The sequence below is a fragment of the Spinacia oleracea genome, chromosome 6 (assembly GCF_020520425.1).
Source record: "Spinacia oleracea cultivar Varoflay chromosome 6, BTI_SOV_V1, whole genome shotgun sequence".
Lineage (NCBI taxonomy): Eukaryota > Viridiplantae > Streptophyta > Magnoliopsida > Caryophyllales > Amaranthaceae > Spinacia > Spinacia oleracea.
The window spans coordinates 34067129-34084290 of record NC_079492.1 but is presented as its reverse complement, the minus strand read 5'-3'; the positions used below and the strand labels follow the sequence as shown (position 1 = coordinate 34084290).

Genomic DNA, 17162 nt, shown 5'->3' with positions numbered 1-17162 from the left:
ACAAGACCTATGAAACTTTACTGTAAGAGATGAAAATCTGTCATAAGTAAATTTCATTAAAATTATTAGACACTAAATCCTCAATACCTGAGTGATTTGAGATTACTTGTTTGAGAACTGGTTGCTTTGACGTTGACCAACCGTCGCACTGTAAAAGGAGGCTATAAAGGCAACGCTCAGGTAATCACCTATCAAACGAAGTCTAATCTCAAGATCGCAAGATTGGGATTGTCCTCCCATAAATCGGGATGAGATGCTTAAAAGTTGTACAAGGCCACTCGGAGAGCTAGAAACTGTGAAATGTATGGCCGTGCTCGGATGAATCATAGGCTATGATTATCTGTTTATTTGATCAGTTGAACTCTGAAACCGAGGAACACCTCTGGACATAATAAGGATGACAACTCTTACCTTATGTTCAAGAGCAAGCATCGAGCGACAAAGGAATTAGGAAATGCACACTTGTCCCTAAGGACAAGTGGGAGACTGAAAGAAATAATGCCCTTGGTCCAAGTATGCATTCTATGTTAAGGTCTAATAAATGCGGTTCAGTATTAATTAACAGGTTAATAATTCAGTGAGATCCAGTGAGCTGAATGCCTAGCTAGAGGCCGCTTCAGTTCAAGTGGAATTAATGATATTAATCCACAGCTTACTCTTGACTGAACCCGTAGGGTCACACAAATAGTACGTAAACGGATCAAATTTTTAATGGCATTAAATACTCCATCTATGGATATTCGAAATCGACGGATCTTTGTTTCAGTGGGAGCTGAGATCGTCACAGGCAAGAAATGAATACTCCGGAAACGATGATATTGCCGGAAACGGAAATATGGATCGTATCGGAAATATAAATATTATCCAAGTCGTAGATGTTGCCGGAAACGGAAACATGGTACGTATCGGAAAATATTATCGGAAATGGAAATATTGCCGGAATCGGAAATATTGCCGGAAACGGAAATATTGTCAGAATCGGAAATATTATCGGAATCGGAAAATAATTCCGGAAACGGAAATATTAAATATTTGTTCGAAACGGAAATTGATTCCGGAATCGGAAATGTTGAATATTGTTCGTATCGGAAATGAATTCCGGAATCGGGAAATTAATCGGAAGCGTATCGTACGAATTAGCATCGGACGAGGCCTGCCAGACGAAGGCCCAGCACGAAGCCGGGCCATCGCCCAGCAAGCCAGCGCGCCACAAACGCACCAGCCAAGGCTGCGCCAGGCCCACCGCAAGGCAGGCCCAGCGCGCGCCAAGGCTGCGGCAGCGTATGGGCTTGCGGCAGTGGGCTGCGAGCTCGCGGGCTGCGCGCGCGCGCATAGCGCCCCTCGTGGGCTGCTGTGCGTGCGTGTGTGTTTGTGTGCTACTCGAATACTAAAGCTACCGGGATTTGTCATATGATTAAATCTAATCCGAAAAGATTTAGTTTATTTAATTAGAGTCCTAGTAGGATTATAATTAAATAAATTAGTATCCTAATAGGATTCCAAATCCTTTTCCATAACTCTATAAATACGTGCCTAGGGTCACATATTTAAATCGAGCATTCAAGTATTCAAAGTGAGTTTTTGAGAGCAAAATTCAGTCACACAATTGCCTATAAAGTGCCGAAAATAATAGTACCTTAAGGGCGATTCTAGTTGGTCAATCTTAAGGCGGATCCGGACGTGCTGTGGACTATCTACGGAGGGACGACACTTGGAGTCCTAAAGACTTGTTCTTGTTCGGTTCGGGCGCAGCTAGGGAAGGCACGCAACAAAGAGTATGCATCTAAACTATGCTAAATGATTATGTGTAAATAATATGTTTTCCTGGCTTTATGGTTTTTCCGCATGATTTATGAATTGACATATGTATCATAACCTAACATTTATAAACTCTACTTTTATTTAGTCATGACTATCGTTATTACTACTATTACTACTATTTATAGTTAATGGATTTTGAAATATTTAATACTTTGGTTTTGGGCCTTAGTGGTTCCAGTTTGTTTTAATGACCATTAACTATTTATTATGTTTTGAAAGTTAGTTAATTTCGCTGCGTAATTCTGGTAAATAGCCTTAGCCGTTATCACGGTGGCGGTAATATCTTGGTAAAAGCAAGGAATTATTAGGGTGTTACACTACACCCCACCCCCACTCACTAAAATGATATGGTCCTCACTTATTTTACTTATTAAAATATCTACCTAACCCCACTTGTTTTATTACTTTATTTCATTCAATTCTTCTTCTTAATACCCGTGCCCTACCAAGTGTATCTCTTAAATAAATACGGAGAGAATAGTAACTTATATAACTAGTAACAGTGTAACACCAAATATTACGTTGAGTAACATAAATAATATAAAAAGTATCTTAAAATGATAATATTTGGAACTAAAAAAGTATTTTGAAATAGGAACTAAAAAAAAAGTTGAGATTTTTTAGAAATATATGTTACTAGGGTGTCTAACTCACTACCACGTGAGTATTGTATGAGCGAGTCTACCACTTTTCTAGGAAGAATATGTCTAACAAATCAGCCAATGATTTAATATTTTATAACTCCGTATAATCAAAAGTTGACCCGACCTGAAAACCCGACCTGAACCCGACCTGAAAATAGCGGGTTTGGGTTGAGATTTTCAACCCGATTAATTAAATGGGTCGACACAAACCCGACCTGAAGTTAAATGGGTTAGGTTTGGGTTGAAAATCTCAACCCGAAATCAACTTGTGTAACCTGATTATTTAAATGGGTTAAAATCAGGTCGGGTCAACCCGACCTGATAACCCGACAAAAGTTAAAACAATTTTTTTTTAAAATAATTAGTTAAAAAAGAACGACAATTTTGTAAAGAACAAAGAAAGCGCAAATTTTTGGCTATACCCGGGTACAGCCAAAGCTGGCTGTACCCCCATCCAAAACGATGTCGTTTTGTGTTGTTTAAAATGAACATTAATATACTGGTACAAAAATGAACATTTACTATTTCGAAAATGAACATTTATTTATTTATTTGGAATGAACATTTACTATTTTGGAAATGAACATTTATTTATTTATTTAGAAATAAACTACAAAAATGAGCATTTACTATTTCGGAAATGAACATTTATTTATTTATTTGGAATGAACATTTACTATTTTGGATATGAACATTTATGTATTTATTTGGAAATAAACAATATAGGCGCTTGTAAAAACATAAAAACCAATTAAGTGAACAATTTCATTATGAACATTAACCATATATTTATTGTGAACAAACAAATAAACAAGAAAGAACAAATAATTCAACAAAAAAGAACAAACAATATAAAAAAGAACATAAAATTCCAGAAAAAAGAACAACCAAAACAACAATTATGAACAATTTTATGATGAATTTTAAAGCCAACATGAAAGAACAAACAATAAAACAAGAAAGAACAAATACTGGTACAAAAATGAACATTTACTATTTCGAAAATGAACGTTTATTTATTTATTTGGAATGAACATTTACTATTTTGGAAATGAACATTTATTTATTTATTTGGAAATACACTACAAAAATGAGCATTTACTATTTCGGAAATGAACATTTACTATTTCGGAAAAGAATATTTATTTATTTATTTGGAATGAACATTTACTATTTTGGAAATGAACATTTATTTATTTATTTGGAAATAAACAATATAGGCGCTTGTAAAAACATAAAAGACCAATGAAGTGAACAATTTCATTATGAACATTAACCATATATTTATTGTGAACAAACAAATAATTCAACAAAAAAGAACAAACAATATAAAAAAGAACATAAAATTTCAGAAAAAAGAACAAACAATACAACAATTATGAACAATTTTAATTTATGATGAATTTTAAAGCCAACATGAAAGAACAAACAATACAACAAGAAAGAAAAAACAATAAAGCAAATAATTATTATGAACAAACAAATAAACAAGAAAGAACAAATAATTCAACAAAAAAGAACAAACAATATAAAAAAGAACATAAAATTCCAGAAAAAAGAACAAACAATACAACAATTATGAACAATTTTATGATGAATTTTAAAGCCAGCATGAAAGAACAAACAATACAACAATAAGTTTGATGAATGAATTTAAAAAACAACAAGAAATAACAAACAGTACAACAAGAAAGAACAAACAATACCAAAAGAAAGAATAAAAGATTAATGAAGAATTTAATTATGAACATTAACCATATGATTATTATAAACAAACAAATAAACAAGAAAGAACAAACAATATAAAAAAGAACATAAAATTCCAGAAGAAATAACAAAAAATACAACAATTATGAAAATTTGATGATGAATTTAAAAAACAACATGAAAGAACAAACAGTACAACAAGAAAGAACAATCAGTACAATAAGAATGAACAAACAGTACAATAAAAAAGAACAAACAGTCGACAAGAATGAACAAACAATATGAGCGCGTCGTTTTTGGGGGGTACAGCCAGAGCTGGCTGTACCCGGGTACAGCAGTCAGCAATTACAAAGAAAGAATACGGGGTAGGTCATTGACAATAATGGGCCAAGCCCAAATAACTTTATTTTACCCAAACATTTAAATCACAGTATAAAACTAAATTTACCTAAACCCTAATTCATTACTTTCTACCCACCGGCCACCACTCTCTTACTCCCTCACTGACTCCCTCAAACACTCTCTCTCTAATAGGGCTGCAAATGAGCCGAGCCGAGTCGAGTAATAACCTTATCGAGCTAAGCTTGTTAAGGAACATTGGTATTCGAGCAGGCTCGAGCTTGAACGAGCTTTAATTTTTTTTGTTCGAGCCAGGCTCGTTTAATAAAATACTTTCTCGGGCTCGGCTTGAGCTTGCTCGTTTGTATTTCGAGCTCGAGCTCAAATCTTAACGAGCTTTAAACGGGTTTTAGTAAATGATCGAAAACCTATTCAATTCAAGGGTACTTATAGTGGCCATAAAGATTGACGAAATATGAAGAAGTAGCTAATTTGGAAGTCCAGCAAAATTCTTGTTGATTGTCGTGATTGAGAAGACTAAAAGAGGAAGCAGGAAATATGAATGTATAATTGACAAAATTCAAGCAAATATGCATTGACTATTGAGTTTCTAGATATATAATTCCTAAAATTTGTTTACTTTTTACCATATTAAATTTAGACTTTACCATTATACAAAATAATACATATTCTATATTTAAATTTGTATTATTCTATTAAAATATTTTACAAGCTATAACGGAGTTATAAACGGGCTACTAACGAGTTACAAAAGAGATATAAACGGGCTGTTCGTGAACAATAACGAGCCGAACGGGATGTTGTTCGAGTAAAGCTCGTTTAACAAACGAGCCTTAAATATTTGCTCGAGCTCGTTCAATTGCTTAATGAACGAGCTTTGACCGAGCTTTGACCGAGCTTGTTCGCGAGTTGTTCACGAACGTCCTAGCTCATTTGCACCCTTACTCTCTAAACAACTAAATGGTTCCTCTCTTCCTCACTCATCAGTTCATCTCATCCTCTGCTCAACGGTTCATTTTTCGTTCCTCTTCATTCACTCGGTAATGTTCTTCACTCTTTTTCATTTCCTTTGTTGTCATTTCTCTAATTTATGCTATTTTTTTATCTTTTTGAATTTTATATGCGAATTCATGCTGTTATTTTTGTTTTATTCGATTTTATATATGATTATATGTTGATATTTTCTAATTTATCGATTTTGTGTTTTTTCGATTTGATTTATGCTGATGGTTTTTATTTTTTCGATTTTATTTTCGCTTTGTTCGAGTATGTTTAGGGTTTAGAGTTTTATTGATTTTGTTTAGGATTTTTTCGATTTTGTTTAGGATTTTTCGATTTTGGTTTTTTCTATTTTATTTATGCTAATATTTTATTTATTTATGCTAATGTTTTATTTATTTATGCTAATATTTTATTTATTTATGCTAATGTTTAGGATCCGTCGTAAATTTGAGGGTGAATGTAGAAGGTGATGAGATTCCATTGACAAAGTTGCCTCCGGTTGAGGCTCACCAGCCATCCTCCTCCAACAATTTATAATGTTCTTGTTTTAAATTCAAGTTGTAATTTGTGCCTTTGAGGCAACCTAATTTGGTCTGTAAAACTATTAATACTTTCTGCAAACCTATTAGGGTGTGCTAACTTTAATGGCACCTTTAACTCAACTGCTGCCCTTAGATGCTAAAATTTAAATTGTATTTGAGATCAGAATTTAGAATTTATTGTTTGGGATGACCCGAAAACAGCAGGTTTGGGTTGACTCAACCTGAAAACAGCAGGTTCAGGTCAACCCAACCTGAAAACAGCAGCTTCAACCTAAATTTTTTCGTGTATGTTAAAATTTTTAAAATTTTCAGGTCAAAAACAGATCAGGTTCTGGTTGACCTGATAATCAACAGATCAGGTTCAGGTTTAGGTTTTCAACCCGAATTCTTAAACAGATCAGGTTCGGGTACGGGGGTAGTCAACCTGAAAATAGTCAACCCGAACACGAACCCGACCCAACCTGATATGATTGCCACCCCTAGTTCCACGTTCAACGTTCAACTCTGCTATTTTCTTAACGTAAACGCGTCATACCATCAATTGATGTTGTGTCGCGCCACACATAGACAAACTAAAAAACAATCAATTAACAAACCGTTATAATCGAACCTAAACCTGATCCATAACCGACAGATTACCAATAACTCTACTTATTGGGCCGAACCAACGTTGGAAGTTGGAATCCCTAAGTCCCTAACCTCAAAAATCTACAAATGAATAGGCCCAACCGAAAACTAAACAAAACCACAATTTTTTTTAGAAAAAAATATATGAGTAGAGACATATGTGTTGACTGCTGAAGCTCGCTAACTTTGACAACAAACACGTGTCAATATCGCACTTAACGTGGCATGCAACTAACACTCCACCTAATATCTCCTCTTACAACTTGAAACCCTTTATAGTTAACACCATCTCCAAACTTGATCAACCAATTGTTTACTCTCTTGAAGTAAATTAAAACTAAGTTGAAATCCTATTTTTATCTTCTTTTGGAAACAAAACAAAGCAAAGCTAAGTATTTGCAAGAATGGCGTCTATGTTTATGGTGAAGAACACCTTTTTGAAGGTCTCAAAAGTGGGTTTACCTCCTCAAGGGGTTTCTTATCTTTTCCCTCGTAAAGTTTCAAGGGTTTACTTTACTTCAGCCTCCAAGTTTAATCAGGTAAACCCTTTGTTGTTCGATTTGTATCACGTATGTTACTTTGCGTGTGTACGAATTTCTTGTGTCGCAGTAACACGGATGATGTGGTGCTATTACGAGTTACTCAGTTATTAAAAAAAAACATTGTTTATTAATCCTTTATCCGGTTTGTTTGGCTCATTTGTCATTGTCTCATCATTTTTATCCTTTTCTCAATTTCATTCAACAAATTCTTAATAGAACAAACAACTGGGAATGGAATCATCAATTAAACAAACAACTGGGAATGGAATCAACAATTAAACAAACAATTAGGAATGATATGAAATCAACAATTTAGGACTACTTTTTTTTTAAACTCTTCCGGCTCTCTCATTTAAGTGGCCAATTTTATTCCGGTTAAAATAAAAATGCTTTCACACCAAATCCTAACACTTATAAAGTCTCATACTTTGGTTACTATTCATACAATAGTGAATTATCTGAATTACACCAATTTCCTTCGTGTTTATATTTTTGTCTTTTCCTTAAGAATAGAGTACTTACGGTTATAACCTTTGCCTTATCAATGTTGTCACGATTGAATATGCGACCTTATGTTAATATAATTAGAGGTTTTTGTGATTCTTTATTTGTTTTGTTTTCTAATGACGGGTTGTAAAATTTATGCATTTCCTCATTAAATAGCTTCATTAATATAGAAGCACGTTGCTAATGTTGCCCGTGGAATGCTACAATAACAATTGTAGTGATTTTAATGTTGCTTGTGGAATGCTACAATATCAATGACACTAATGTTGTAAACGTATTTATGATTTCGTATTATCAATTACATGCAATTCGAACTTTAGCATTCCTAATCTAGGATTAACGTAAACTTGTACATGACAGTCTTTTACGTAACACTTATACAAAATAAGTTTGTATACCTTGGGGGATCGTGCGCGTTAAACCGTGTCACAATAATGACATGACATGCGTATGTGTCATGATTTAAATTGAAAATTAAAATATTTAACTTATATAAACTATTACACATGTTTCAGAAAATGGTAGGAAACTCTTAATATTCTAATTTGTTTCTTTCTTTATATCGATTACCATTATTTATTCCGATAATGCGGTTTTTGTGGCGCCTATATGTACCAATTAAACTGCGACAAGTAAGATTGCGATAACTAAATATTGTCGCAACCTTTTATCATCACCCATTTATTTAATCCCATTTATTTAATCTTGTTCATGCTTAAAATGTTGTTGAAATTAATTGAAGTTTTGGACAATTTTTGAGAGTTAACAGTACTTAAAATTTGTGCTTTAGAATCAGTATGCTAGAGAGGATGCTGGGGGAGAAGAAGACGCAAAAGCTGCTGAAAGAATTAGGGAGGCACGGCAAGTGTACGAGAGCGACAAAGAAGCCGAGGAGGTTGAGAGGAAATACTCAGAAATGAAGCAGAAAGCCAAGGACACCGCCCAGGACGTGAACGAGAAGGCCAAAGAGGGCACCCGACAAGCCGGCGAAGCAATGCAGGATGCTGCGGACAGAGCAAAACAGGGCACTGAGGCGGCAAAGCGGAAGGCTCAAGAGGGAATGAATAAGGCAGGGGAAACAATGTACAATGCAAAAGAAAGGACTAAGGATACGGCAGAGTGGACATCCGACAAGGCGAAGGAAGGGGCTAATAAAGTCGGAGAAACAATGAGGGATGCAAAGGAAACGACCAAGGAAACCATGAACGATGCAAAAGAAAGGACTAAGGATACGGCGGGGTGGACGGCTGACAAGGCGAAGGAAGGGGCGGGGAAGGTGGGAGAGACGATGCATAATGTGAACGAGAAAGTGAAGGAGACGGCCAAGGGGGCGTGGGAGACCGCGAAAGATGCGACCCATAAGATAAAGGAGACGGTGGTGGGAAAAGATGAGGAGGATAAGAGGGTTGATGATTATGTTGAAAATCATTTGCCTAAGCGTCCCGGTGATGGTTGGGACCAGAAAATCAACCGTGATCGTTGATCACTTTTGTTAATCTATATATGCTTTTGTATTTTATGTTTGCAAGTAATGTAACATAGGAAAAGAAAATTATGGCCCTTTATATGTTAAATTGGTCCAATTTTCACTTTTGGATGTGTAATAAACTTGGGACTTCTTTTGACCAAACGATCATTGTATCAAACTATAGTCAATATTAATATCAAACTCATTAGGTGGTTCTAATGTGACTATATGGTCAATATTCATCCGTATCCGATTTCAATTAACCCAAAATATAATTGTTCATATCGGTTAATTTTGCTTAGATTTGGCAATCTTTGATACCACTAAAACCGGCAAATGAATAGCGGCAGAAAACACTAGGCCAACACGACACAAAATCAATTGGTACAAGGCCCATTTAGATATCTGATTATGCAATGATCTTACGCTTTACATAGTTTTATTAAAGGTCCATACACCAATGCGATGCGGAAACGACACTTCTGCCACTTCAACCCGCTACCTAACCAAAATCTTATTGGACCTTAGCACGACATCCAAATATGCAACTTCACTTATTGGGCCGAATATCAGAAATCTACACATAGATGGGCTTTAGTGCCATAGAAAGTTTCCAATCTCAGGACAAACAAAACCATACGGAAAATAGATATTTTAAGCGAAACATGTCGATTGCGTCGACATAGCTTCGTATATAATATGTCGACCGATGTAGACTGTTGAAGCTCACGGTCTTTACAAGCCAACACGTGGCATGCATAGAACCTGCCACCCAATCTCTCCTCTACCTTCTTTAAACCATTTATAGTGAACTTTAGTGAAAAGAGAACAAAGCAAAATAAAGACTAGAAGATCTTATCTTATCAAACCAAATTAAAGCAAGTTAACTTAAGCAAAGTTAGTTATTATAATAATGGCTTCTGTTATTATGGCTAAGGGTACCTTTATTAAGGTCACAAATGTCGGTTCACCACAAGCTTATCTTAGCCCTCGTAAAGTCTCAAGGGTTTCGTTCACTTCCGCCACCACGTTTAACGGGGTAATTAACTATTATTTATTGCATTCAATTTTTGTATGTATTTCGTTAATTAATTTTTTGGATCCAATTTAGGAAAATTAAGGGTTATTCAAGGAGTGTAATTTATAAACTAAAATAAAATAACTTCGTATATTATGAGTATAACTTTAGTAAAATACGAGTGAAAATCAGTTAAATAAAATGTACATTTAGTACAAATTCTATTGTGTTAGTAACACCGCTAGCACTATCATAAGTGTTTTAGTAGATGAAAAATTATGGCTATTTTTATATGTATCTTCTTAGATTTGTAACATATTTTGCATATTTTTCCCTAGCTCTGTTATCTATTTTTTAGTAGATCTACCATTTGCGTTTACTCTTTTCTTTTAATGCATTATGCATAACTTTGACATTTAATATGTCTAATTACATTATAAAAATTATAATAATTAATTTTTTTGTCTAAAATATTCTATCAATATCTCAGTGCATTATGTTTCTCCTTAGATAAGATGATCAAATGTGAATCTATTAAAAGAATAAAAAATCGGAGGAATAGTGATTATTATTTTTTGGTGTTAACACCCGGTTGACTCTTAATCCGTGTTCGAGGCGAGTTCTAGGTGGATAAGTTTCAGTTCCCTCGCAATTGTTATTGCGGGGATCGTACACGAATTCTTCCTACCAAATTCAGCCCCAATCACCACTGAACCAACATAAAGTCGGTAAAACTGGTAAAACTATTGCTTAAAGAAAATATTATCATTAATAACCCGTGTATCCAATTCATGCTGAGTTGGCATTAAAAATTAGTAATTTGTCAGATTTTAATGGATACTCCGTATTAATGAATTGATAAAACTTTGGGATATTACTCAAGACTTAGGGTTCGAGTGACTCGATCGAGTCTTAGTATGTGACTAGCATTTGGTCTTAATATGTGATTCTAAATTTGTGCTTCAGAACGTTGCGGGATACAAAAGCGGAAGAGCTGACAGAATCATAGTAAAAGCCGAGGAGAGCAGCAAACAAGTCGGCGATGTAATGCAAGATGCTGCAGACAAAATCAAAGAGGGCGTTGAGACCGCAACAAAAAACGCCCAAGAAGGCGCAGATTGGGCAGGCAAGGCAATAAGCGAGACACATGAAAAGAACGTGGATTCAGCTGAGTGGGCAGCTGACAAGGTAAAGGAAGAGGCCGGTAAAGCTGGAGACGCCTTACAAAGTGCAAAAGAAAGCACCGAAGCCAACTTGAAAGAGGCACACGAAAAGAACAAGGATACGGCGGACTTGGGAGCTGACAAGGTGAAGGAAGCGGCGGATAAGGCGGGGGAGATATCGAAAGATGTCAACTCGAAAGTGGAAGAGGCGGCCAAGGGAGCGTGGGAATCAGCCAAGGATACCGCACAAAAAATCCAAGACAAAGTAGAGGGTTGATTTGTATATATCCAACATCATTAATTTTGCCTAAGCGTTGAGAATGTGTTAGATAACCTTTTTCTAATTTATACTTTCATTTGTATTTTATGTTCAAGTTGTCTAAGATGAGGATAAAATGGCACATACAGTACATGTTAAATTGGTCTACATTTTATTCTGTACGATGTGATTAAAATAATTTGCAACTTCTTTTGATCTAATCATTATTGCAACAATGCAACACTTAGAAAATAATTGCAACCGTTTGAATGACACAATTTTCACAAAATCTCTAATTGTCAATTAATAAAGTTAATAAACAAAATGCTACAACTCCAGAGATTGCTGAAGCTTTGGCGGTAAGGTATGGTTTGCAAATGGCTAGACGACTTGGTTTTGATCGTATATTGATAGAATGTGATGCTATAAATGTGGTCAATGAGACGAAGTGTTCGAGTAGGGGTCTTTTCCCAATCCATCTGATCTACGGAGACATTAGATAAGATAGCTTGCTTTTTGAATCTTTTAATATTTCTCATATTAGACGGGTATATAATACGGTAGCTCACTTAGTGGCAAGGTGGGATACTAGTAATCATACAGAACATGTTTGTATTGGCTCTTTCCCCCAAAGTGTAACAACTTTAGCGGAAATTGACTTATATTAATAAAATGCCCGCACAAGCTTCCTATCAAAAAAAAAAAAAGTTAATAAACAAAGTTGTAAAATGTCAATTAAAACATGTGTTAAATAAATGTAACCTCCTTCATTTCAAAATATTTTTTGTGGTTATTCCAACAACTTATTACACGATAATAAGTTAATATATTTTAAGATCTATTACGTGTCACTTCCTGGTGAAAAAAAATTTCGAATTTTTTTTACTTAATATTTTTTTTCAATTAACTTTTATGGAAAATGTTCAGTATAGACTTAAATTTTATCTTTCTCTATTTATTTGATCTTCAATAAAGATTTTCAACTGTAATTAATTTTATTTCTAAAAAATAATATTTGTAAAATCATAAAATATATATTTTTAACTTTATTAGTCTTATTAAAAATCTGCAAAATCATTTGTACTTCGTACTACTTTAATATTGAACAAATCTTTTGTTACTCAAATATTTTAATTTTTTTTTGAATAACCGTGCGTGCACGAGATCTTATCTAGTATTTTGATATTTATCACATTTTAAATTCCAGGCTTTGTATTTACCACCTTATAAAATGTAATTTCATATTTACTACCTTAATTTTATGAAACGTTTTAAATTCACCACCTCATAATGGTTATCATCCAACTTTCAGTCCATGTGAAGCCTATTAAACTAACTTTTTTAATTGAAAACCAAATAAAAGAGTTGGAAAATTAAAGAAGTTGGTTAAGTGATTCTCATATGGATGAAAAATTGAATGAAATCCGTTAAAAAGTGGTAAATAAAAACTTTTCATAAAATTAAGGTGGTAAGTATAAAATTATACTTTATAAGGGGATAAATACAAAAACGTGAAACTTAAAAGATGATAAGTATAAAAAATTCCTATATATCACTCCCCCCTCTCCTTTTGTTCTTTACGTTAGGTATTTTACACGCATTTAACGACTAACTAATGTGCATTGAGGTTGATCTTTTTTTTATATTTTAACAAGGAAAAATACGTTTATTTATAATGATTTCACTTTTATCAAAATTCTGATATTGAGAAAATGAGAAAATTTTAATGTTGTAATGGAAAATCGTGTGAGATTAAATTACCAATTAATTTAATTGATTAGAATAATAATTCGACACAAATTTTGATAGAATATTAAGGTATTTATATGATAATATAAAAAGAAATGAAAAAAACAATTTTGGAACACACAAAAAGAAAAACGTAAAGAAGAAAAAGAGATGGAGGAGGAAATAGTAAATACTTAAAGTCAACGTTAGTATGTGAATAGTTTGAAGTCAAACTGTTGCACTTAAACTGAAACAAATGGAGTATAGTCGTTGTTATAACTAAATGCGTGCCACGAACGATTGAGAACAAACCCAAAAATATAATATAGGACAAATAGCAAAGACAATAATAAAATACACGAGAGTTTATGAGGAAATTTAGATTTCCTCCCCTCAAATATTATCGTATTATTAAGTTCCTACAAAATAACACAATAACCCCTCAATTGATGATTCCTCTCACCAATGTATTTTCCCCTCCTATTTTCTAGCTAGGCCTAAACCCCCTTTTATAGGCTAAACTAGAAACCCACGTCTACTAGAATTATACTTGCTCCCCAAGTCTAAATAATTCTAGAGATGGTTACATACCAAAATATATCTACTTTCCTAATTACAATTCTAATTAAACTAGGAAACAAGATATTAAATCATACAAGTCCGTTTCGTATTTTTGTCAACTTAACTAAGTTGTGTTTATTTCCTAACAAACCTTCCCTTAAACTCAACTTAGTCTCTTCGCGAACTAACGAGCAACTTTCGGAACTTGCCTTCCCTTGAGCCAAAACTTGTCCCTCATTACCTCCTTCAAGTATGAAGAGATTTTGTTTGTTACATCGTCCCTTCAAGATCACATTCCTAGCCTTGGTGACCTCCAAACGACCTCCCTCAATATGAATAGCATAACTCAAGCCATCCAAACGACCCAAAGATATAAGATTGCGATCAAGTCTCGAAATGCTACCATATAAGGAAGTCCATGAAGACTTAGCTTCCAGTAACACTTTTTTTGGGATGGGTCCTTGCATGGATTTCCCCTATGGAATATTGTAACCGTAAGGTCTAGATGTTGGTGCTCGGTATATCTTTCCGGCTTTGATACCATATTTTTGTTCTTTTGATAATTTATGTAACTTTTAACATTATGGAATTTTGTTTAAATTGAATGTCACTATATTTAAATTTTGTATTTTGGTAGTATTAAAAGCTGCTTATTTTATTTAATGTGTAGATTAAATAAAATCAGCAGCTATTTTTTTTAAATATCCATAAAGTCATTTGCGTCTCTCTTTTAGTAAAACAGCGACGCAAATGACTTTTTAGCATTTTTTCAAAAATGTCATTTACGTCGCACTTTAGCTAAATCTACGGCGCAAATGACTTTTCAGCATTTTTTCAAAAATGTCATTTGCGCCGCACTTTAACTAAACTGCGACGCAAATGACTCTTATTTGCGTCGCCCAAATGTGCGGCGCAAATGACTTTTTTCATTTGCGTTGCAGCCAGTTGCGTCGCACCAATGTGCGACGCAAATGGGCTTAAATAATGACTAACGCAAATGACTATTTTTCCACTAGTGAGTGTTGGGAAAATGTATAAGTGATGAGAACTACGAGAAGTACAAGGAGGCTAAAAGAGAAGCAAAGAAGGCCGTAAGAGAGGCTAGAGCAAAGGTGAATCAGGATCTTTACGCAAGATTGGATACAAAAGAAGGGAAAAAAGACATTTATAGACTTGCTCGAATGAGAGATAGAAAGACGCGAGACATCGGGAGGATTAAATGTGTGAAAGATGTTGATCAAAAAGTTTTGTTGTGAGATAAGGAAATCAAGGATAGATGGAGGTTCTACTTTAATAACTTGTTCAACGGGGATCAAGGGCGAGAAGTCGAAATGGCACTGAAAAACATGGGACGCAAGAGGGCGGTGGGGCCCGATGGTATACTATCGAAGTCTGGAGATTCTTGGGAGAGAGAGGGGTAGTATGGTTAACAACTCTTTTCAAAAATATTTGGGGGAGTAATAGGATGCCATTAGAGTGGAGGAAAAGTACTATCATCCCCTTGTACAAGAATAAGGGTGATGTCCAGGATTGTGCCAACTATCGAGGAATCAAACTAATGAGTCATACTATGAAACTTTGGGAGCGGATTATTGAGAAAAGATTGAGGAGAACTGTGAAAATTTCGGAGAACCAGTTTGGATTTATGCTTGGGAGATCTACTATGGAGGCCATTTATCTTATAAGGCAACTAATGGAGAATTATCAGGATAAGAAGAAGGATTTACATATGGTTTTCATTGATTTGGAGAAGGCGTATGATAAGGTACCAAGGGAAATTCTTTGATGGGCATTAAGTAGGAAAGGAATTCCGAGGAAATATATTGATATCATCAAGGACATGTATGAGGGAGTTAGCACGAGTGTGAGAACTAGTGTTGGTAAGACCGAAGAATTCCCCATTACGATTGGAGTGAATCAAGGCTCCGCACTTAGCCCGTTTCTTTTTGCTATAGTCATGGACGAATTGACGAGGACAATCCAATATGGTATACCCTGGTGCATGATGTTTGCAGATGATATTGTGTTGATTGATGAAACAAAAGAAGGAGTGGAAAGTAAGTTGGAGTTATGGAGACAAACTTTGGAATCTCAGGGTTTTAGGCTGAGTAGAAACAAGACGGAATATATGGAGTGTAAGTTTAGTGGAGTCCAAGATAGAGAGATAGGGGCAATTACCTTAGATGGGAAAATTATCCAAAGCTCTGAAATGTCCGTTATTTAGGATCTATTATCCAAAAGCATGGAGAAATTGATGGCGATGTGGCCCATAGAATCAAAGCAGGTTGGTTAAAGTGGAAAGGTGCCACGGGGTTCCTATGTGATTCAGAGATGCCCCAAAGATTGAAGGGATAATTTTCCCGCACGGCAATTCGACCGGCTTTGTTATACGGCACGGAATGTTGGGCAGTGAAACATTGTCACATGAATAAGATGAATGTGGCGGAGATGCGCATGTTACATTGGATGTGTGGGCATACAAGAAATGATCGTTTGATAAATGAGATTATTAGGAAGAAAGTAGGAGTTCCACCGATTTAGTTTAAGATGATGGAAAATCGTTTAAGATGGTTTGGACATGAAAGCAGAAGATCAAGTGATGCCCCGGTTAGGAGGATAGAAGGGTGACAAAGTGATAGAATTGCAAGGGGTAGAGGAAGACCTAAGAAAACTTGGAGCAAGGTGATTGAGCACGATATAAGCTTTCTTGGGATTGAGGAAAATATGGCGTTGGATAGGACAGAATGGAGGGAGAGAATATACATTGATGACTTCATTTGACTTATACAGCTTCAATGTTTTTGATTCTCTCTCTCTCTCTCTCTCTTTTTTTTTTTAATTCTTTCAATTGATTTTAATTTTACATGCTATTTTGAAATGTAGTTATTTTACTTACTCATTTACTTTAAACTTTACTTATTTTTTTATTATCTCACAATATTTCTTCTATAATATATACATATATATATATATATATATATATATATATATATATATATATATATATATATCTCTAATCTTACTTTCATTAATTCCACTTTCTCTTCCTTGTTTTTTATTTTTTTACTTCCTGCTCCTTTCTGGTTTGATTGAAGACAATAACGATCTCCTACGACGATTCATATTAGCCGGCCTCAAATAATTTTGGGACTAAGGCTTTGTTGTTGTTGTTGTTGCTGTTGTTGTTGTTGTTGCATGCATGCATGCATTGTC

General features: G+C 34.7%; 2 protein-coding genes and 1 long non-coding RNA gene across 3 annotated transcripts; all 3 read left to right on the top strand.

The window, feature by feature from the left end:
* Nucleotides 1-5478: 5478 nt before the first annotated feature.
* On the top strand, nucleotides 5479-6196 carry LOC110805650 (uncharacterized). The gene is made up of 2 exons (XR_002538071.2): nucleotides 5479-5572; nucleotides 5968-6196. It is a non-coding gene; the product is annotated as an uncharacterized lncRNA (long non-coding RNA).
* A 629-nt stretch (nucleotides 6197-6825) lies between these two features.
* LOC110805654 (late embryogenesis abundant protein, group 3) lies at nucleotides 6826-9439 on the top strand. The gene is made up of 2 exons (XM_022011278.2): nucleotides 6826-7242; nucleotides 8543-9439. The coding sequence occupies exons 1-2, from the start codon at nucleotides 7108-7110 to the stop codon at nucleotides 9233-9235; spliced, it is 828 nt and encodes a 275-aa protein (XP_021866970.2). The 5' UTR covers nucleotides 6826-7107; the 3' UTR covers nucleotides 9236-9439.
* Nucleotides 9440-10041: 602 nt separating this feature from the next.
* On the top strand, nucleotides 10042-11881 carry LOC110805648 (uncharacterized). The gene is made up of 2 exons (XM_022011271.2): nucleotides 10042-10259; nucleotides 11205-11881. The coding sequence occupies exons 1-2, from the start codon at nucleotides 10134-10136 to the stop codon at nucleotides 11676-11678; spliced, it is 600 nt and encodes a 199-aa protein (XP_021866963.1). The 5' UTR covers nucleotides 10042-10133; the 3' UTR covers nucleotides 11679-11881.
* The last annotated feature ends 5281 nt before the right edge of the window (nucleotides 11882-17162 follow it).